This window comes from Megalops cyprinoides, chromosome 23 (assembly GCF_013368585.1).
Source record: "Megalops cyprinoides isolate fMegCyp1 chromosome 23, fMegCyp1.pri, whole genome shotgun sequence".
In the NCBI taxonomy this organism is placed as follows: Eukaryota; Metazoa; Chordata; class Actinopteri; order Elopiformes; family Megalopidae; genus Megalops; species Megalops cyprinoides.
The window spans coordinates 5723751-5746967 of record NC_050605.1 but is presented as its reverse complement, the minus strand read 5'-3'; the positions used below and the strand labels follow the sequence as shown (position 1 = coordinate 5746967).

The 23217-nt window shown below is 42.7% G+C and overlaps 1 protein-coding gene across 1 annotated transcript; it reads left to right on the top strand.

The window, feature by feature from the left end:
• Positions 1–398: 398 nt before the first annotated feature.
• si:dkey-159a18.1 (sortilin) lies at positions 399–22466 on the top strand. The gene is made up of 21 exons (XM_036517882.1): positions 399–705; positions 1830–1892; positions 3103–3179; positions 3493–3595; positions 8945–9106; positions 10285–10358; positions 10673–10719; positions 10908–11044; positions 11276–11359; positions 13229–13289; positions 14989–15144; positions 15439–15536; positions 16149–16248; positions 16794–16965; positions 17989–18182; positions 18951–19143; positions 19645–19761; positions 20244–20367; positions 20488–20588; positions 21112–21229; positions 21500–22466. The coding sequence occupies exons 1-21, from the start codon at positions 463–465 to the stop codon at positions 21512–21514; spliced, it is 2439 nt and encodes an 812-aa protein (XP_036373775.1). The 5' UTR covers positions 399–462; the 3' UTR covers positions 21515–22466.
• Positions 22467–23217: the final 751 nt, after the last annotated feature.

The window sequence follows — 23217 nt, the reverse complement described above, 5'->3', positions numbered from 1 at the left end:
CGTTTGATTGCTTCACTTGCAGCATTAAAGTAGCATCTGGTTGGTGAATGAGTAAAATGGTTACTCAACCAAAACAAGAAATCAGTATATGACTAAAATTACAATCTTGTTCATGCTAAACAGCTAGGAAGTACATGACTATAGAATATGGAAACAACTTACAACAAGCATTATTTTGAGAACTTGATATATATCTGTCAAAATAATAATAAGGAAATAATTTTACAGGCGTTGCTCCCTAGAAGATGCCAGGTGCTTCTTATCAAACGCGAGTAACTGTCAAAGATGGGTCAGGAGGATATGCAAATAACCTCTCCGACAAGCCGCGTCGCCTCCACCTCCCTGCCCTTCAAGTGCGACGCCGTTTCCTCCTCACTGTCACTGACTGCATCGATGCCTTTTTGTCACGCACCAGGGGTGCGGAGTTCTGGGGACTTGCGCTGCTTCTCACTCGCTCCGGCCATGATGGGGGTGCTGCTGGGGGTGTGCGTCTTGGCGGCGGTGACAGGTGCGCTCGAGGGACCCCCCCGGCAGGACACGGGGAGCGCGCGCACGGCGGTGCTCGCGAGGACCCTGCACGGGGAGACCCCCGGCGCGCGGGCGAAGAGGGCCGCCCCCGGCGGCGCGAGGAGCTCCAGCTTCACCGCGTGCAGACTGAAACTCGCGGCGTCCGAGTTGAAAAGACTGGACCAAAACACCCACGAGGTACGGGGGAGTGGGGGTGGGCGCCCTGATGCGTGCCGAGAGTTCCTTTGAAATAATGTCATTGAAGAATATATTCACTCACCAAACAGTGGAAAGTGAGCAGGCTACCTGTAATGCAAAGTTAGCTAAGTAAGCACATTTGTTAAAGAGATGCGCAACTCCTTATGCTGAATAGACAGATTGGGTTGTCAACCTACAGTTAAAGTGTACAACCTTTTTTTCTACAGACACATTAATAATAAGTATCTTATATGCTAAATGGTCGAGAAAACGGTAGAATGCGCTATTAAATGGCCCAATTTGAATTTGCGTTGTGATATATCAAGGAATAAGCTAATTTTTTTTTTTTGCTTCATAGTAAGGCGTATCAAAGTGGCTTCACCTTTACCTGCTAAGTACCTGCGTAGTTGTCACTGGCTAGAGTCCCTATCCCTGTTGGCTGATTTGAATTGTTTTAATTGTGTTAAGCTGGGCAGGTCTTGTATGTCAGGTGCTCTAAAGCTCCTACAAATGTTTATTTGCACTGATAGGAGCCATTGCAAAATGAATATTAGATAATGCAATGATTAAGCAGCTGTCGTGGGAAAGCTGTTTCCTACACACCCACAAAAAACAGCAGGCAGAGAACCATACAATGAGAAAAGACATGATGCCAAGGTGGAAGCATCAAAGCAAAATTCTTCCACCGCATTGGAATTGGCAGCCACATACTGAAGTGTTGGCACACGCTAAACATTTCATAACTTCCACAGTTTGCCATCCCAGATTCCAACGGTTTCCTTAAAGTAGATCTTAGCCAACTCCTACAGTTGGTGCAATTGAAGTAGTGGCTCACAGTTAATAAAATTCCTGCTTTGTGTTGTAGGCTTCTTTAATGTAGGCTTCTTTCATCTTTGGCTGCTGTTTGCTCCTGATCACTTTTAAATGATGTCCCTTTAATATGTTCTGTATGCTCACATATCAGATGTGACTATGTCCTTGTTTTTTAAATATGTATCCATTCTGTCTGAGTAAATATAGACATCTCTGCAGATCCTTGCAATCAGTTGTTCTTTACAAAAGCCTGTTTTGTGGCTGTATGTTGTAGTCATTTATCAGAGAGTTTGTGTTGCTGTCACCCGCAGACTGCATTCCATGGTGATGACGGTTCCAGTTTTACTCTCACATGGGTCGGGGATGGGACCGGGGTGAGTGCACTGTGAAACGTTAAAATATTCTGTTACGCCTTCATGAATGGTAAGAAGGAAATTCAGCAGGTTTGTTGAACATATGATTTGCTGATCCAGGAGTGTCTAACAACAGTAAGACCAGTAAGGCTGCATTTCCTCTGAAAATCCATGCTGGGACCTCTGCTATACATGTTTCATATAGACCTATAAATGACTTGACAATTTAACAATAAAAACATTTTTAACATTTAACAATTTTTCCTGCAGTGTATATAAAAACAGTTGCATATATTTAATCACTTATTTTGGTAAGATGTGACACATATTTTCTCCCATATTACAACTAACTGCTGTACAATTTATATTGCTCAATATACTGTGCAATATACTGTTTATATTTTGTGTTTGGTAAGTTACATCGCTTCATAAGGGAGAATTTTTCCAGGCCTTACATGCGGTGGTAATGCCTGATGTACATGATGAGTCAGAGGAACAGTCTTATTCTGACTGACAGGATGGCTGAAACTCCCACATCAAACACCAGGCTGACTGTGGTCAAAGGGTTTTTTTTTCCCTACAGGAGGCTGATGTGGCTGGTCGATACATATCAGTATTGTTCTGAGATAAGCAAAGCACAAACAACATGCAACACAGTCACAGTTGATGGAGCATGTACAATAAAATGTTTAATAGACTGTGAATAACATGGTGTAGGAGTTAGGTGTCCCTTGGGGGGGGGTTTGTTGTTGCTGGTGGGGGTTGTGGACACAGGGGCGATTCATGTAGCCTCCCCAGCTGACAAATGCTCTTAACAGGGTATGCTAGACATCAGGATGTTCTCAGTGAACACTAAGACATGGAGTATGAAATTACTTTTTACATCACCAGTGATATCTTATTGAAATTAAATTGTTTACCTCTCAGTCAGACTCCTCTTTTATGGGCTTTTTTTGGATACTCCTCTTGACCCACGCGTGGAATTCGTTCATGAGTTCCTGTTATGGAAAACTACTGAAAGTGAATGTGCTTACACATACAGCCACACGTTTGGAGCATTACTGGCTTCACTTGGCTGTGTAGAGCATGTGTTGTAAGCAGTATTGGGTCAGAGTTGGAAATAGTTTCAGGCAGTTAGCCCAACGTGGAGAACTTGTGTGTTTGTTGGTTTGGGGAGGAAAGGGGGTGGGTTCTCATCCAGATTGATTTTTGAGCATCCTTTGCCCCTCAGGTGATTCTGGTGCTGTCGACCATCAGTGCCCCACAGGGTGTGGTCTTTGAGGCGGGGTCCTCTCGACTCTACAGGAGGTAAGGGAACAGCAAACTTACCTACTAATGCCATTTGTCCTCTCTTGATTTGGACAGATGGTGGACAGTCCGGGAGGACATAGGTTCAGCTGTCAAGATGGGTCTCCACAACTCCAGTTAACAGTCAGTTTAGGATCATGTTGGATGATAAAGAAGCCAGGGCTAATTTCGTTTCAGTTGGAGACATATGTGATTTATTTTAAGGGGTGTCATATTCATTGCTTACTCATTTTGTGACAGAATTCATATATATGTCAAGGTTGCCAACATTCATAAAAGCTGGACTTTACTTTGTGAATTTTTCCCCTGCTAGTGAGGACTATGGAAAAACCTTCCATGATATCACCCATGTCATCAACAACACCTTCATACGGAAAGAATATGGCATTAGCACGGGGCCTGGGAATTCTCTAAGGGTGAGTGACACCATGAGTCACATTGTAATCAAATATGAAGAAGTGCAACTGCCTGCTGGGAATTGCAGTTTCTGTCATCTGTTCAAGTATGAAAGTTCTGTATGGGTTGATTCTTAATTTGTAGGGGGCAGTAGAGTGTTTTTCATGCACGATTATTTGGTGCATGGTTCAAAGACATCTATTTTCCACAGCTGTGTGTGTGTGTGCACACGTGTAAGCGTGCATGTGCTGGTTTGACTGTTGGGAACACCTCATACCTTAAAATTTACTCCTCCACGGCCAGTCAAATTGTTTAATGGGCTAGTAGGCTGATTGGCGAGTCACAGCTTAACCCAGCGTCTCTGTACACCAGACAGTTACAGCGGATAACTGGCTCGATCTTAAATGACGACTCCCACCCTTTGTATGGTGAATTTCAGCTACTTCCTTCTGGACGTAGGTTTATAGTCCCATAGTGCAGAACAAAGTGGTATAAAAATAACTTTGTTCCAGCAGCCATTACTCAGATGAACAAGTCGTAGCAACATTGCACAGATGATATAGAAGCAACATTTATTTATTTATTTATTTATTTTTATTTTTAGTTTAAGTGATTTAGTGATGATTGGAATTTTGAGCACTTTTATCACATTTATTATGCTGTCTAGTGTCTTTATTGTTTGTAAAAAGTGTGTCAAGATGTATGAACTCGTCCACCAAATCTACCTACGGGTACAAATACAGTAATCTGACCTGACCTGGCCAATCGGAATAGGCCACAACAGCTACAGTGCTCTGTGTTACTTCCCCCACCCCACTGTGGTCAAGTTGCAGAAAACTAGACTGAAGCTGCTGTCTAGATAACAACCACAAAATAACACCCCTGTCTTGTCAGGGACAGCAGAGAAATGCATCATTTCTTTTTTTTTAACTTGATGAAGTTCACATTAAGTATATAAGTACATTAAGTATATGATGATATATATGTATATATATATATATATTATTAGTATACAGTTCAAAACCCTCTGTCTTGATGCTCAAGACTGCATGACTCTCAGAGCAAATCGGCTATCATTGCAGGCTATCCTTCCCAGAGAATGAGGAATACTCTCAGAGCAAACTACAGTAAGCAAAGCAGATGGTACCACTAGGCGATTGGTGAAAAATTTGGATTTGACTTATGAGTAAAATGATGGAGCTTTAGAGTTAGATGAATGAAAAATGGACAGATTAGAGTGATAGAAAAATGGACTGATTTCCCACATTTCAAACAGTATTTTGTCAGAGAAGAAATTCTCTATCAATAATAGATGTCTGCATTAATTGGAATGATTCCTTTTTTAATGTATCAGTGACACAACACAGACACTCAAGAAAGGTATACAAAGAAGTTCAGTAGTCCTTTTTATGCTTTTTTCCTCCTCATGGAGCCCACTTTCACAGCCGTCAATTGACATACTAGGCTCGCCTCACCACAACTAACAGTGCGCTCATGCAGGAATGCTGGGGCATAATGGGTACAACGCTCTGATACACTTACACGCCAACCGCACCTATTTTTCATGCTGAATGTCCCCCGGTGCACGACAGTGAGCTAAGCGCTCATTGGAGGATGGGTGCAGCTTTACTGACACTATCCACGCAACCTGCAGCCACCTGATGGGTCACGAACAGGGCGACACGAAACCCTGCTGACATACCCATCCATGTATTCCCAAGGGGAAGGAAGTTAGTTTGTTCCGCTGCTGTGGGTGCGCAGTCTTCGTCAGCTATTGGCTTTGCTGGGGTTGAACCTGTGCTCTAGAGCGAGCGCCTTTACCACTGAGTTACTAGGGAGCCTCTAGGCTCCCTCTGACAACAGGTTTAAGATACTTATCCATATGCTATTTTTTGTATCTTTTATAATGAGGATGTGCCATTCCTTTGGGAACTGTTGTTCATGTAATTTCACTGTGAGTTTTTACTAATTTTATCTGTTGCTGTTGGAAGTTGACAAGCTGCCTTCCATGTCAGCTTGTCTCCCGTTGCAGCAATGGGGCTGGCCTTGGTTAGTACGTGGATGGGAGACCTTTGGGGAAAATCTGCTCACTGGTGTTGGTGGGCCAGTAGGGGGCAGTCCTTCCACTGCAACAAGCAGAAAACCAAAGTGCCAGTGGAGTGATGGGGACACTGCATGGTAGGAGGTGCTGTCTTTTGAATAGGATGTTATGCTAAGGCCTCGCTTATTCTGGTTATTAAAGATCCCATGGCACTCGTTTAAAGAGCTGGGGTCTGAACCCAGATGTCTTGGTCAAATTTTAAGCGTGGCCACCTAATCATCCTCCCTACAGCTGAGAGTCTATATATACCTGATTTGCTTCTCCATATCGTCCCTGCAAATGAGAAATGAGGTCGGAGTTGAGCTTTCGGGTTAAATAATGGTTAATAAATAACAGTGAAACAGAATGTTATCACACATTCAACAAATATTTTCTCTAACCTCTTAGGCATATTAGCTTCTCTCCATAACATACTCATGGAATGTAGATGCTATTCACTTGTATTGCATGTGGTAGGGGTTTGTGGCATTATTTGGTAAAAGTGCCAAGGGTGCAGTATAAACCCATTGTTTCTACCTCTTCCAATTCTATAGGTATCAAGGTACAATCATCTATCTTCATTCTAACGGCAATAATCACTTCCTTTGATGTTTGAACTGTGGATTTTTGTTGTGTTTATATTACCTCAAGGTGCACCCTCAGGCACACAATACATCAACGATGACAAACTTACTTAACGGCTCATTGAAAGCCAATGCCTAACTCATGAAAAAAATGTCCTGATTTAGACATTTTTGTTTTAGCTATTTGTCCAACTGTTGTTTATTTTCTCAGGCTGTTAGCAGCCTTGTGAAGCAGTCATGTTAAGATGATTGTAGCAGGCCTCTTGGCGAAGAGGCATGTCTGCTCTTATCTTGGCTCATTTTTGGCCCTGGTTTTTGATGTGTGACATTAAGACAATTCTACAGAAACATATTTGTTTGATTTTTAAATGACTTCAGTTTAGGTCCATTGAATTTAATTACATATAAACAAAGAAAACCGCCACTGATATTCATTGTGGGTTCTTGATGGAAATTGAACATCCATAATTGCAATGAACCAAAAGCTGCAAATTTTTAGTTTATATTCATTTATTCTTTACTCATCCAGGTGGTCCTATCGGGATTTGCAAATCTCTATTTCAAGACAGACTTGGCCACTCTCTTGTGGGCAGTGGATAGCAGAGTAATGAAATATCACCCATCTTGGATGCACACTGAACCTCAGAAAAGTGAAAGCAAGTTATAATACTTATGGACTAAGGATCTAATTAATCCTATTTGCAATGATCAGAAGTGGCTCACCTTGCCCAGCTTTGCTTTTAATTGGTGCATTAAAATTACAGCTATACTTTTCCCATTTTATTGTAATGAACAGGGTGGCAACATGCCATGATGTGAGCACAAGAGCTCGCGCTGGTTGTGGATTAAGGTCTGCCCTGCTTCTGAATTAAGTACGGAGAAACGCGAAATGTTCGCGCAGTGAGAGGAAAGCACAGCATGTTGCTTTGGCCTTTGACAGTGTGGCTTTGACGTGTGTGTCATGGTCGACCTGCTTCCAGTGTCCCCACGGCTTTACATGGTATTCATACCATCCACAAAACTCTGCAGCAGCATAGAATAGTCGTAAAGTGCAGAGCTCATAACCCAAAGGCTGCTGGTTCAACTGCTGGGGCACTGTTTTACCCATGGGCAAGGTAGTTAACCCACAATTGCATCAGTATACATTCAGCTGTATGAATGGATGAAATTGGATAGAAAAAATTGTAAGTTGCTCAGTATAACAGTGTTTGCTAAATGACAATAATGTCTTGTAAATGTAATGCTGCTCCCACCCAGGAGAACTGCTCGTTCTAGTTCCCATACCCAAGAGAGCTAGCTTTGTCCTCCTGTCACCACCCCACTTTCTTTTACTGGAGCACAAGTCAATCTGCCACCCAGGCATATATGAGGGGGGTCTCAAACCCCTGTCCTTTTGGTCCTAAAGTCAAAGGGCCCATCAAAAGGCAATGACTTCTCATTTCGCATGGTTTTCATCTCTCATGTGAACATTGCTTAACAAGGGATAAGAGACCATTCTGGAGAAGACATTGTGGTTAAACCTGGTGTTGATATGCATTTCATGTATAAATAAAGCTTGTTGCACTAGGTAATGAATTGCAGTTCCTACGTGTTTTATTGCCGTACTTTAAGATTGCTTCAGCATTACATGACAAGTCCAATGTTTCAGTAATCACAGCATGCTTGACCACACTGATCATTGATTAGCATAACGGCATAGTACTTCTGCATGCCAACTGCTGTACCGTATTTCCCAACATTACACAAAATTTTCTCAATCTAGCACACTAGAGGATTGGAGAAATGAACTGCATATACAGTACAACACAATACCCGTTCCAAAGGTAACTGACAAAATGGACCGCTTGAAAATGATATTAGCTGCAGCTGAAACATATGCCAGGTTTGCAAATCCACTTTCGACACTCATATTCATTTCGAAACTCTTAACTGCTTACGGCGAGTAACGTTTAGGAAGTTGATAGCTTTCGGAGTTACAAACCATGTCCATTTTGGTTCAGCTTGATTTTTTTATACATCAGCTGCGAAACATCAGATTGGCTAAGCAGGCTTGTCATGTTAGCAACAGCACATTGCTAGCTGGTGTCAGCTGGTGGAGATTCCTTGACAAACCTCAGAATAAAAAGTGAACATAAGCCAAAGTTTGACAGTCTCTTGTGATGTAAAAATGTGTGCATCATTGTCTGTTCTGAGCTCAGCCGGTGTGCAGACATTTTTGGCATTTATATGACAAGCTTCATAACTGTTGTTAGTTTAGCTAGTGATATCCCTAACATGTTACTTTGCAGCATCAATCCTTGGGCTTTGAATGGTTGTTCACAATGTTTCAGCTTAGAATGGTGTTATTACTGCAATTGAATCGGTGAAGTTGTATTAAACCTATACAACTAGGGGAAAAGAAGATATATTTGACTATCCTGAAGCTGACAATAAACAGTACATGAAAGTAAAAAGTATTCCATTTAACAATGAAATATTTTGAAAAATACTTTTGAAGAATACTAAGCAAGGTGATATTAACCGGGTTGCATTTATATTATTTATGGTAGTATTTTCAGGAGTAGTAGTATTATGCAAGGTCTGTTAAAGGTCATGTCACGTATTATAATAGTGACTAATCTCATGATAATGATTATTATTAACAATGTTTGCGATGCAGGTGTCTGTGGTCTCTTGGCAATGACACCAGCTGTGTGATGTCACAGGTGATCCTGATAGGGGATGTGCCTGCCTCGGAGAAGAACGTCATCTTCACCTCCGTCGACGCTGGTGTGTCCTTCAGACCCGTCCAGCTGCCCTTTCACCCAGGCCAGGCGATCACCTTCCACTACCTGAACCCCGACTACCTGGTCACCATCAGCGTTGATGTGAGTCAGAAGTTCTCAGGGGTGGTGTTCAGGTGTACAAACGCATTCTGTCAAGCGTTAAATCAACTGTACAGTCCTATTCTAACAAGTTTTCATTAAGTATCAGTACAGACACATTTTAAGTTTTTCAGTTAGATGCACAGGCACATGATACACACATTGAGTTAGGTATATGGACAAATTCTAACAGGTGTTTGGTCGGGTATACAGGGTGGTAGTGTAGCAGGACTCATAACCGAAAAGTTGCCGGTTCGATTCCCTGCTGGGACACTGCTGCTGTACCCTTGGGCTGTACTGAACCCATAATTGCCTCAGAAAAGTTCCAGCTGTATAAATGGACAATATTGTAAAAAAAAAAAACTGGCACTTTCTAACAGGCACTTAGTCAGGTATACAGTATGGATACATTGTAGTGAATATATTGAAGTGGTAAATGGAGGCATTCAGTATTCAGATCACTATAAAGACACATCCAAACAGGGGTTATGGTACATTTCACAGCTCTGCAGTGTGACCTGACTGTGGATACTTTACAACAAAACACTGCAGTGACACCTACTTCAAGTGTTGAACCATGATAATGGTTCCTGAATAGTTCAAATGTGAACAGTTTCTTTCTTGTTTCATTTGTAGCCTGAACAATGTGTGAGGACATCTAAAGTTTAATCGAAATGAAGGCATTCACATGCTTGAATGCAAGACATTCACAATATGTCAAATGCTTTTGGGTGATCAGCTGCAGAAATTCATTATCTGTCTGTTTGATTGATGTCAAATGTTTTTAGAATATAACCTCTTTTTATCTTAGGCCAAATGTGTGCACATGAAGGATATAGAAAAGTGATGTCAATATTTTTATATAGTCTTTTCTGGTTTCTACAGATGACTTCATGTGGTTGATGTTTAAAAAACGTTCAGATGACTTCTTTAGGCTAACTGTATCATGTCTTTGAGTTGAATAAGGAATACTCTCGCACGCACACACACACACACACACACACACACTTTGGGGCATTCCCAAAGGTATATCATTTAGAAATATAGATACATTCAGGGTGTCAGGTGTTGTACAGAGACATTTTTAACGGGTCTTCCAGTACACAGACTCATTCTAAACTGGAGATGTGTGGCCATGTATCATTTAGTAATACTTACTTTCCAATGCATTCCTAATGCAGGGGGGTCTATGGTTGTCGCTGGACTTTGGGAAAGGATGGAACAAGGTGCACGAAAGTGTTCATTCTTTCATGTGGTAAGAGCAAACACGACACTCTTCTACACAGAATGTTCACTATGTTTGAAGTTTGTCACTCATCTGATGGATGGTGATCCAGGACCGTTCTGTGAACATGCTGATACGGGACCTCTGTAATACCTCGACATGATGAAAAATCGCGGACAATACCACAGCTATGCATACGACTGGCATATCCTTTAAGGTGTCTGGTTTTGCTGGCTGCAGGCCTAACAGATGAATTTAACAGGAGGGTATGGTTGCACCATGGTCCAGTGGGGTGATGGTGACCATGATTGTTGCTGACTGTGTTTCTACCCTTCCTCTCTTAGGGGTTCAGGCATCACGCTATTCTTCAGCACCAGCCCGAAAGGGACAGGTGAGTGAATACCTTTTCACCTGGGGAGGGGTGGGGTATTGCAAAGAACCTTTTCAACAAAACAAAGTGAACTGGCCTACATATGATTCAATGTATGTCTATATTGTCTAGCTGTTTTGAACCAGTTGTGCAGTGTATATATATATATGTCGGACTGACCCCTTTGGTCATATGTCGGTTTTGCACAGTTGATGCTGACAGAAGGGGGGAGCTATACCTAAAAAGGACTGAGGATCTGGGCAGGACTTTCACCACCATCACGCAGAACATCTTCTCCTTCGGCTACATCGGCGGCTTCCTGTTCACCTCCGTCATGGAGAAAGTGGTGAGACATGCACAGAGTGCGTCCACACAAGCACACTCACGCCCATTCACACACACTCGCATGTGCGCACGCGCATTGCCGCATCCACACACTCACCGATGCAGCGAGTGAAGTGTGAACTGTGCAAGTTGATGTATGTACTTCTTCCTGTCAAGTGAGAGAGATGGCAAACACCAAAAACATCCAGTCTGATCTATTCGCTGACTTCCCCTGTGGTCACCTTTGTTTCAGGGGGAGCCACGTGTCATATATGTGTCCTCAGACCAGGGGGATGTCTTTAACAAAGCCCAGCTCCCCTCTGCCACCATGGAGCAGGTGAGTCTCTCTCTGTTCCTCTCCATCTTCCTCCTGTTGCCATGGAGCAGGTCCCCCTCTCCCTACTGTTGCCATGGAGTAGGGTCTCTCTATTTTCCTCCTTCTCATCCCTTGTTTACATTTACACAGATGAGGCTCTCTTTTTCTTTTTTTCTTCTTTTCCTTTGCACACAGAGCCCTCCATTCAAGGGCATGCGTCTCTCAGCCATAGTGCAATGGGTTTCTACACTGTACATTCAGGGACAACGGGTTTGATCACAGGGATGGGCCGGCTGCCCTTCCCTTGAACTTGTCACTTCCATCTGTGTTGCTCCAGTAGAAATCCTGTGCTTTGTAAATGGGTCAGGGTCACAGAAACGGCTAAGCGCTGTGGACCTGCCAAGATAAGACAGACACGGCCTCTGAGCAAGTGTCTGTGCAAGCCGCAGCTTAGGCGAAGGGTAGAAAACTGCACCAAAGTTTCGCGCTCACGTTCTCAAGAGGTTTGATTACACCAGTCGTGTTTCTGCAGTTCTTCTTTTTTTAGGGTGCATAAACTGTTTCATATGAAGCAACTTCCCCATTCTAACACCCCTCATGCCACAGATCCCCCCCCCACTCCCCAACCAAAACACACGAAAGTAAATGCACACAGACGGGCCACTTAGACTAATACACGCACACCTGCTCACGCACATACACATGAACATTTACAGGTGTGAACCACGCCTGGTACATACACCTGAAGTCAAATATGAAAATGTCAGAAGACTCCAAGGGTTTTAGATGTTCCAGTCCCGTGTGGATGTGGACCACAGGCAGATGTGTGCAGGGGTGGGATGGGGCCTTGTGCGTTGGTGTTGTGTAGAGCGAATGAGAAAAAGGAGAGGCCGGTGGGGAACGCCTGAGACAGTGTGTCAGGTGTCAGAGGCGCAGGTGGCCTGGCCACCTCTCCACCCCCCTTCTCGCCACACACACCCACCTGCTGACGAGACAGAAAGAAGACACTCTCCCAGGGTGACTGCCCTACCTGAAAAACAGGGCAGAGTGGGAACACACACACGCACGCACACACACACACACACACACACACACACATATATAAACATAAAGGACTGTCCATTTGTGGCTCAAATGGCTCAAATGCCTCTTGTCCACGAGTGTCTTCACCTACCTTGTATTTTCAGAGAATTTAGCACATAAACAGGCATGCATGCATACATACATGCACGTGCACATGCATACACACATGTATATACACACACAGAATTTGTGCATTTTTGCACTCTCTTTCTCTCTCTCTCTCTCTCTCTCTCACACACACACACACACACACACACACACACACACACACACATCTGTCCTAAACAATATCTTTCTATGTAGCTTACACATAACCATGCACGGTGACCAAAGTGAGATTATTCATTGAGCTTCAAACATGGCTTTAATATCTATTTAAAGCTTATGTTTAAAACTTGATTTTATATACAAGCGAAAGCCTTGTGAACATATCAGCCTTTGCTGCGGAAACAGTTTGGTGGTCAAAACTTTGTGAACATAGAATCTTGTGGTGGTTGATGATGATAGGAGATATGTTTGTGTCTTGTGAAATTATGTCGCTGTATTGCAAGGATGGCAATAATGATTCCATCTGTCCACTTGCCTAACCCACTTGCATGCACTTTTTCAAGTTTCTCTGGGTAAGAGGGTCTGCCAAATGACTAAAAGTAAATGTGCACATTCTTTGGAGTGGAATTTAAGCAAACCCAGTTAAAATAAAAGAGTAACGCTCATTTCCCGTGTGTGGAGCACACTCTGGGTCCAGTGTGGCCTTGTGCTCAGACTCCACACTGCTTCTTGACCTCCTCTTGTCCCATCTGTTTTCAGTTCTACTCTGTCCTCGACGGTGATGAGGATATGATCTTTATGCATGTGGATGACCCAGGAGGTAGGACTGCGTCACCTTTATCCGAGTTCTCATTTATGCTGTGTCACTGACATATAGCGTCTCTATTGTCAAGCACTGTTGTATCACTGGTGTTTTGTATCTATAGCCCTGAAGCTCTGTTGTCGTATTGGTGTTTTGTATCTATAACCCTGAAGCTCTGTTGTCTCACTGCCACTTTGTATCTATGGCCCTGAAGCTCTACTGTACCACTGATATTTTCTATCTATAATGCTGAAGCTCTACTATCTCACTGACACTTTGTACCTATAATCTTGAAGCTGCACTGTCTCACTGATAATTTGTATCTATCTATCTATTTATCTATCTATCTATTTATTTTATTCTATTTTATTCTATTGTTGTTTTTGATGTGTGCTGGACGGTGCTGTTGTGACACTCAAATTTCCCTCGGGATTAATTTTCTTATTCTTATAAACCTGAAGCTCTACTGTCTTGCTAATGCTTAATATCCACAGTCTTGATGCTGTACTGTTTGGGTCAATTCTGTTTAACCACAGGCTGTTTTCTCCCTTTGAGTCAAACAATAATTTGAAGTGAAGGTAACTTTTTGCTGTTTCGCATACACATTCATCAGTTAGGTGCTAAAATTAATGAAGATTTGTATCTTGAAGTTGAGGAGCTCTGAGAGTTTCAGTCCGGGCCTTAATGTCTGTAGCCCTGACGGTCTGCTATTTTAACATATAATATGAGCGGCCCTGCAGTTCCGCTGGTGTGCAATATCCATGACGCTGACTCAAACAGTACTCAGACTTCCATTCTTTACCATATGAGGTTCAGGAAACCCAGCATCTCTTTGGCCCCTGTAGTCTGACATGAGCTCATGTCTGGTCATGCAGAGTGTTGCCCAGCTGACTGCCACAGATTGTGTCTGTGGTAAATGCTGAGTCATGACATTGACACTTCTCTCTACTGTCATCGGATGCTCAAGGACTAAGCCAGGTCGAAACATAAAAAAAAAAAACAAGACACACTTGTTCTACAAGTTTGGTGCGCTGCTACGTATGAATTGGGGAAGTCCATTTCTTGTGACTGTCTCATGGCTGCAGCTGTATTGTTGAAGTCAGCGCATGTCTGTGTATATAGAAATACAATGTGCCATTATGCGTCACAGATAAGGGTGAGAGCGGTTTCGTTTTTCTGGAGAAACCCGCTCCTCGCCTTGCTGAGCCAGTCTGGAATAGCTGACATCAGATTTTAAACGTAATGGCAGGGTTTCAAGACAAGCTTTAATTTTCTTCCCTTATTCTATGCCCTTTTATGCTCTTGTCAAAATCTCCAGTTCCTTTGTCAGATAAAATATGAATACATGTTTATGGATGTATGCCATGTTTATGGCGCATAATGTAGTATTTCATTTATACAATGTTTGTGCTTTCTCAAAGTTGACCCTAATTTGAACTCAGATCCGATGTGTGTGTATCAGTGATCAGAGATCGTGTGTGTGTGTGTGTGTGTGTGTGTGTGAGAGAGAGAGAGAGAGAGAGAGAGAGAGAGAGAGAGAGAGAGAGAGAGAGAGAGAGAGAGAGATTGAGTGATCAATTCCTCCTCTTTGTGAGAGTTTGAGTGATCAGTTTGCATGTGTCAGCACTTGAGTGATCTGATGATTGTGATGTCACCTTAACTTAGATCAAAGATCAAAGAATGCTGTCTCAGTGGCATTCTGCTCCTATTCTTACAGCTGACACATATTTTGGCACGGTTTACACGTCAGATGACAGGGGCATTCTCTACTCCAAGTCACTAGAGCGCCACCTGTTTGGTGGGGAGGGGAAGAGCGACTTCACCAACATCACGTCCCTGAGGGGAGTGTATCTCACCAATGTCCTAGAGGAAGGTAAGAGCATGTCACACACTTGCACAGAAGAACCCGCGTTCTGAATTATCTGACAAATAAATACAGTTGAAATGCTCCTTAGCCAGTCAGCACAGTTTGCACCAATATCATTGAATTTATCAAGACTTTGACTGAAAAGAGATACTTTATTAATTGATTGTTGTGACCTCTAAGCTGACTGTGCCATTATAAGCAATTTTCTTCACTACCCTAGGGTTTTCGGAGAGTCAAAGATACTGCCTGTCAACATCATGGACTAAAAAAAGTATGTGTTTTTGTTGCTTGCGTACTCAGATGGACGTATTCGGACGGTAATCTCTTTTGACCGAGGGGGAGAGTGGCAACTGCTGAACAAACCCGAGAATGCAGAGTGTGGGAAGAATACAAAAAACGTGTGTAGTAATCTTGAATGTGTGTGTGTGTGATGGTGTGTGGTCTCCTTATATCTCTACATGATATACTGTATCTCTGTGTGTAATATCTGCTTATAGGATATCTGTGTGCATGGTACCTGTGTGTGTATTATAGTTGTCTGAAATATGTGTGTCTAACATAACTCTGTTTGCTATCTGTGTGTTTGTGTGCTATTATTATCTGTGTGTAGGATAACTCTTTATGTAATATCTGTGCGCATGGTATCTGGGTGTGTGTGTGTGTATGTGTTTGTTATAATTATCTGAGATATATGTGTATGTAAGATAACTTTCTGTGTTATATCTGTGTGCATGGTACCTGTGTTTGTCTGTTATAATTATCTAATATATATATATGTGTGTGTGGGGTAACTCTTTGTGAAAAATCTGTGTGCATAGTACCAGAGTGTGTGTGTTGTGATTATCTGAGATATATATGTGTGTAAGGTAGGTCTGTGTGATATTTGTGTGCATGGTGCCGGTGATAATTATGCGTGGTATATTTGTGTATGGTAAATTTGCGTGTGATATCTCTGGACGATGATGATGATGGTGTGTGCGAAGGTAATGCGTCTTTCTCTTTCTCTCCAGTGTAACCTGCACATCCACGGAGAGTACAGCCGCTTCAATGGCCTGGCTCCCATGCTGCCGCTGTCTGACCCCAGTGCCGTCGGCCTCGTCATCGCCCACGGTAACAGACCCGCCAATCAGTCCTCGCCGCTAACTTCCAAACCTGTGCACTAGGCTAGAGCAGAAACAGGCAAACTGGTCTAATTTTAGAGCATTTTTAAAATGCATAGAAAAAAAAGACTAACGAATGCATTGCATTGCGTATAATGCCTTCCAAAGATCTCAGGCATTTTACAAGAAGGGGGTAGCTCAGCTATCTATAATTAATCTATCTATAATCATCTCACCTATACTTAAAATTAAACTCTCGCTTGCGTGATGCAAAGCAGGTGTCTTGAGCTAGAAGTTAAGATTCGGATGATGTCAGATTAACATCTTACCTGAAAGATGGCGTCTCCTTAAGCAGAGCACCCCCTAAATGCATAGGGCTGCTGGTTTTTCACTTTCTTCCCCCTATCTACCACTTCCAGCACCAGCCTGGATTTCCTGTGCAAATTCTAACCAATAATATGCTCTGCTCTGAGAGCTTTCACAGTACTAGAGATTCAACAGTAACAGCATCGCACCTCATTCTCTAACCCTGTCCTAACCCTGGTCCTCCCTCAGGCAGCGTGGGAGACTCTGTGACCTCAGCGTGGCCGGATGTGTATGTGTCAGACGACGGGGGTTACACCTGGTCACGGACGCTGAGGGGACCCCATCACTATGCCATCCTGGACTCGGGGGGACTCGTGGTGGCTGTGGAGTCCCACTCTGACCGACTCATCCAGACTGTCAAGTGAGGGCACTGTCCGTCTGTCTGTCCGTGCATCCCTCCGTGTGACTGTGATTGGCTCAGTGGCATCCAGCCATCTTGGATTTGGTGGATTGCAAGGATTCTTTGCCATGTTTACTTTTTCTCACGTTGCATGTGGGTCGGCAGAAATGACAAACCAAAAACTCAGTAACCTTATAAAAAAGGCAGTAAATTGTAACATACTCGGGATAGACAAAATGATGGAAAGAACAAATGGAAAAGGACTCTATTTTGAAGTAACTAAATCGCAGTTGAGAAGGAGTCTATACGTGTGTTTCAAATTAATGTTGACACAAACGAACTATATTACCAAATTAACAATATGCCAAAAGTCAAAATTCACCTTCCATGGCCTCCTCAACCACCATATCTAACCATCTGTGAAACTGGAAAGTTCTGGAACAGAGTGCAAAGTACATTTCCTTTGTCAAAGGCCTGGAGGCTTTTCTTTGTGAACAATTGTCCACTATCCTGTTAGAAACAGTTCAGACTTGTATAACAGCATTCCAAGAAGGACTGAAGCTGCTCTGAAGGAAAAGGGCAGCACAACTCCTTAACAGTTAATTAATATTCATATTTTATTATTATTCATATTATGTTTCCATTATTTTGTCTACCTGTTGTAAATGTGTATATGTAAACATGTGTAGGCAAATAATCTAAGTAATCTGTTTTGCAAATCAAATATAATTCTCATGCAGTAAAATAATGCTGCTTTTCTATTTTGCATACACCTAGATAATAGTGTGCCATTCAGTGTTCTAATGAACATTACCTGTTCTGAATATTATATACTGTATATCGTAACAGTATTTACCATGCTAAATTGGATGCTTTCAACTGCCATTAAAAAGCTTGGTGTGAGGTCTTTCTGATTTTGTTTTAGCGGTCAGAAATGGCTTGTTCTGTTTGTCCATTTAGTGACGTGGTAGCCCATCCGCTGTGTGCAGTGCGACTCCTGCGCGGCCCCATGTGCGTAATGCTCTCTTCCCCACGACGCTGCAGGTTCTCCACGGACGAGGGCCAGTGCTGGAATCTGTACAACTTCACCGAGCAGCCCATCTTCTTCGCCGGCCTGGCCACGGAGCCCGGGACCAAGACCATGAACCTCACCATCTGGGGCTACCGGGCGGAGGAGGAGTACCGGGCCACGTGGGTCGCTGTCACCATCGACTTCCAGCACCTGCTCACCAGGGAGTGTGAGGCGCATTCTTGTTTCAACAAAGGCGTTCGTTTTTTTCTGGACATGAGCCACACCAAAGGCCCTGCAGTCAAACAGATGTTGAACAAAAGAATATGGAAAGTGTACATTATCTGATGTCATGCTGTTGAACAGGAAGCAATTGATCAATCTGTCTGGTTGGCTTTCTGTCTTGGGGTAGTGGCACGCGTGAAAGTGGAACAGAGGGTATAGGAAAATGAGTGTGGCTTAACGTCTAACACAGACTGATGTCTGCTCGTTAAGGGTTTGCAAGGTGTCATAATTGTTTCCATGAAGAATTTCAGTGTTTGGTTTTAGAGGTGTTCCCATATGTAAATGTCAAAGCTCGAGCACGCACAGAAGGCTGTCCTGAGAAAAGATTTGGCTGCGTAATGTCCACTTTGATGTTTAACCCACTGTGTGTTTGCTCATGCCTGTGTTTGTGTATGGAAATGAGAGCCTCGTCTGCACAATCTGTGCGTGTGTGTGTGCGTGTGTGTAGGAATCTGTGCAGATGTGTGTGTGCTTGCGTGTGTGTAGGTATCTGTACCTGCACACCTGTGGCTGTGTGCATGCATGCACGTGTGCAACTGTGGATGTGTGTGTGTGTGTGTGTGTGTGTGTGTGTGTGGGTGTCTGTGTGTATGTCTACCAACTTGTAAATGTTTAACCCTGCGCTGATGTGTGTGTGTGCTGCATGCCCTGATTGACATGTTTGTTGAACACCTGATGCGTAGGTTTACCTTGGCACTGTGTGATTCTCCAGGTGGAGAGGAGGATTATGTGGAGTGGTTGGCACATTCCACTGATGGGCGGGACTCAGCCACAGCTGGGTGTGTCCTGGGGTACAGGGAGACCTTCAGGAGGTTGAAGAAGCTGTCTGTCTGTAGAAACGGGCGGGACTATGTGGTCAGCAGGCAGCAGAGCCCCTGCCCCTGCACTAGAGAGGATTACATGTGGTGAGTTTGATGAAAAGATCATGTTATTACAGTTTTACTGTAACGCTGTGATAATGTTATGCACTTGCCTTCTATCTGAATTTTAATGCCATGTCACCTATTTCGATTACACAACATGACACAACGGCAGTGAACCGTCAGTCACAATGTTGCATGCACTTTGGATGCATGCCTTTCTATTTGGAGGGCTATGATCCTTACATGACCTGTTCTCAACACGGATGCAGTCTCCTCATCTAAATATCTGTCACCATGACATCACAGAGGTGTTAAGTGTGGATTACTCATAGTGAGATTTCTTAGGGGTCAGGCATACAGGAACACCTCATCACCTTTTTTAAAGAACATTTGTTATGCCTTTCTCAAGGATTGAACCCAACCCATGATGTTGAAATGTCGCTAAAAACATTTACACCAAAAGCCCACTGAACCGGTACATACATTATGCGCTAGGGGATTTTTTCCGCTCAGTCTTATGGAATTTTTCAACATCCCTAACAGCGACTATGGTTACTATCGCCATGAGAACAGCTCAGAGTGCGTAGAGCAGGAAGAGTTCAACCACCATGTCCTGGAGGTGTGTCTAAATGGAGAAGAGGAAGAGCTTCAGACTTCTGGGTAATATATAACTGATTGCGACACATACACACACACACACACCTATTACATTGCATGGCATTTCTCATTTCATTCTTTGACAGATGCTCTTTTCCAGATAAACTTGCAAATATTGTCTACAAAAAGCATCTAAAAATTTCCTCGAAAGGCCATACATACAGGACACAGCTAAGCACATCCAAATAATGCCGTTATCACAATTGTATATGTGTTGCAATAAGTACACAAGTGTCATGCATAAGTATAATGCTATTGTTGTTCAGTAACTATCAGGTGTTTCTCCAGTGATGAGATAAGATTAGAGACAGAGGTAAATAATGTCTCAATTGCATTTCACAACGAGAAACAGAGGCACACCTGTACCTGCAGGTTGAGTAACGCTGCCCAGTGGTTGTACTGGCCTCCAACGGGTCATCAGCGATAAAATTGCACTGCCGGTGTGTGTGAGGCAGCGTTGTGACGTTGTTGTCTCTCCGGTGCAGGTATCGCAAGGTCCCCAGCGACAGGTGTGAAGGGGGATTCACGCCTTCGCGCAGAGAGAGGACCATCAGCAAGCACTGCGCGAACTCCAGCCGAGTGACGAGCGCAAAGTCCACTTCAGAAAGAGTGAGAACATCCTACAAGCCAAGCTTTGCTCTGCAGCAGTATTCACTAGTGATGGATGCTGGGAAAGATATCTGACTGGGAATCGGTGACTTGCTTCTTGTTTTCTTGCTTTGTTTCCAGAACAGCACAATCCTGGTGACGGTCGCGTGTGTTTCTGTCGCGGTAGTAGCTCTGGCTACTGCTGGCTTCCTCATCGCCAGGAAGCTACTTTGCACTGAAAGGTAAGGAGGGGGTGCTTGGGGTACACTGCTGTAATGGAGAGCTGTGTTGACCTGTGATATCCATTTCACCTCCAACTCGCCTCATCAACCAGTGACATTGACCTCAGTCAAACCCATCTGATCATCCAGTGATGCCCAGCTTAAAGCTCCCCTGTGATCAACCACTTATATCTACTCTATCTAGGATGCAGGGGGCGTGTCTTTGGCGCAGCTGTTTTGATGGTTCTGGTTAAGGTTTAGAAGTTACTGCTGCGCTGGGAGTGGCAATATGAACTTGTGTCCTCCGAGGGAGCTTAAATAGAGTCAAAGGGGTGCCACTGAGCTTTACAGAGGCAAAGAGCCTGAAAATAAGTTCACCGAACCTTTGGTGCGACATGACTAAGCCCTCTTTCTAAAGCGTGTTTGCACAGAGGGAGGGCCAGCCTAACTCATTATGCTCAGTGCTTGTTACACGGCGGCTGCGTTCCACCCCGCTGCTCCGTGCCCTAACGGCCCTGACCCCGCTCCGCGGTGCCTCCGGCAGGGTTCCGGCGTACCGCTTCTCGGCTCTGCAGCTGCAGGACGACGACCAGTGCATCACGGTGGAGCCGCAGAGGGTCACCGTCGGCAACGGAGGAGCTTACCACAACGATTCAGACGAGGTGAATATCTCGGTGCGCTGCAACATGTTTGGGATGACTTGCATGAAAAGAAAAGAAGTAAGAATAATAATAACAATAATAATAAAAATTAGTAGTAGCAGTAGTAGTAGTCATTGTAGTAGCAACAGTAGTAGCAGTACTACTGTTCAGATTTCTTTTCTTTAACTTGCTAAGCAAACTGTGTGATTGACTACTGTTGGATTTACAATGACAGTCCTGGTTGTCAGATAATAAAAGCCAGATTTATTGTTATCTTATCTTCCCCTTCAGGATCTGATTATTTAAGTTAGACCAAAGTGAAGTCACTTGGGTGCCAGACAGCTGTCTGCGTACATTGACATCCAGATGTGTGATTCAGAACATGCCAGCTGGAAGCCTCTTTGCACACGTCACCACAGCACAGGGTTTGTCCTTTTTTGTATTGACATTTTAAGGTCTCTGTCTCACATTTTGAACTATTGCCAGTACGTGTCCCAGGTGGAATATTGACGATGAGTTATTTATTTGAGGAACACTGCATTATACTGTAGCTTTGTCAGCATTCTAATGTCTATTTGTGTAGGGCGTTTGTGCTTGCTTTGTGTGACTTCCTTCATGATACTGTGCTCTCTTAAAGTGAGAATCTTGGATCAGTCAAGACATTTCTCAGTGAAAGATAAAACCCTGTGCCACTGTTAATTACTTTATAAATACGGTTTATGGTACACACACAAGGAAGATCGCACACACTCATTTGCACTCCTGTATACATTTTTAAAGAAAAGAAACATTGTTTCCTTTGTCAGGATATTTTGTCAAAAAAATCTTTTTTTCTAAATAAATTCAGCTTGGAGTACCAGAGAACATGTATCTTTCCCATATTTGTTTGTTATGAGTCCACAAGTTTCATGTTAACATTGGGTGTTCATCCTCAGTTTCCTTAAAGTACTGTTTATGGCCCATTATTGATATAGGATATCGACTGTAATGAGAAATAAAGAACAGTCTGCCACACTGATGAGGTTTCTCTGCTGCTGTTACACTCTGATCGTAATTCAGCCTTTACCCTTCAGCGCACATTAAAGAAGCACTTTGTGACTGCAGTAGCTTTAGCGAATGGAAAGAAATACATAACCATTTGGCAACTTTCTGCTGCTTTGTCAAAGAGGTTACAGGCAAGGTCACGTGTTGAAGGACAAATGTAGCCATGTAGAAGTGAACTGTTTGTAATTTAGACTTAAGTTTTAAGTTATTGGAACGCAACCTTTTGTTATCTTGTGTCAATTTTTCTGTTACTCTGTGCTGTCGTGTTCAAATTTACAAATAAAGCTGAAAGAGCCATCTTTTCTTTATGTTGAATTAATTGCTGCTGTTATGAATTTTTAATAAGGTCAACCATGGTACAGAGATTATGCTTTGATGTATAAATTTTACAGACATGATATATCATGAGATGCTGTCCTCATCTAATGCAACAAATGCATCCTTTCACCTAATCCATCCAAGTAAAGGACATCACTCTTTATTATCTGGATGTTTCTCTTCTCTTTATTGGTCATTTTCCACAACCTAGAATATATTTATTTTAAAATAAAATATTGATAAAATTTAAGTGCCAAATGTAATTTGAGTGCCTTGACATATTGAGTGCTAATCAGATCATTGCCTTTACAAATTTATTTAGCAAATATTCAAATGGAACATTTTCTCATTATTTTTGAAAATTCTTATTTATTAATTTACTAGCCAATTAGTTCTTTAAGACTGCAGGACTGTTGTTCCTGGGCTCGTACAATGTAAATAACATGTTCAAATTATATATTCAAATTATAAGTGTTATATTTTTATATACATTTGTCTGAAATCATTTCTGTTGTAACACAGAAGTATAATATTCATTATATTATATATAATATTTATTACATTATATTATAATACATTATATAAATACATTATATTATAATATTTATTACATTATATTATATCCAGGAATAAACTCAGCAACCTAT

Coding starts and splice junctions, on each gene's coding strand:
- si:dkey-159a18.1 (XM_036517882.1), top strand. CDS start 463: ATGATGGGGGTGCTGCTGGGGGTGTGCGTCTTGGCGGCGGTGACAGGT. Junction 706..1,829: donor TGGACCAAAACACCCACGAG/GTACGGGGGAGT, acceptor TGTCACCCGCAG/ACTGCATTCCATGGTGATGA. Junction 16,249..16,793: donor CGGCCTCGTCATCGCCCACG/GTAACAGACCCG, acceptor GTCCTCCCTCAG/GCAGCGTGGGAGACTCTGTG.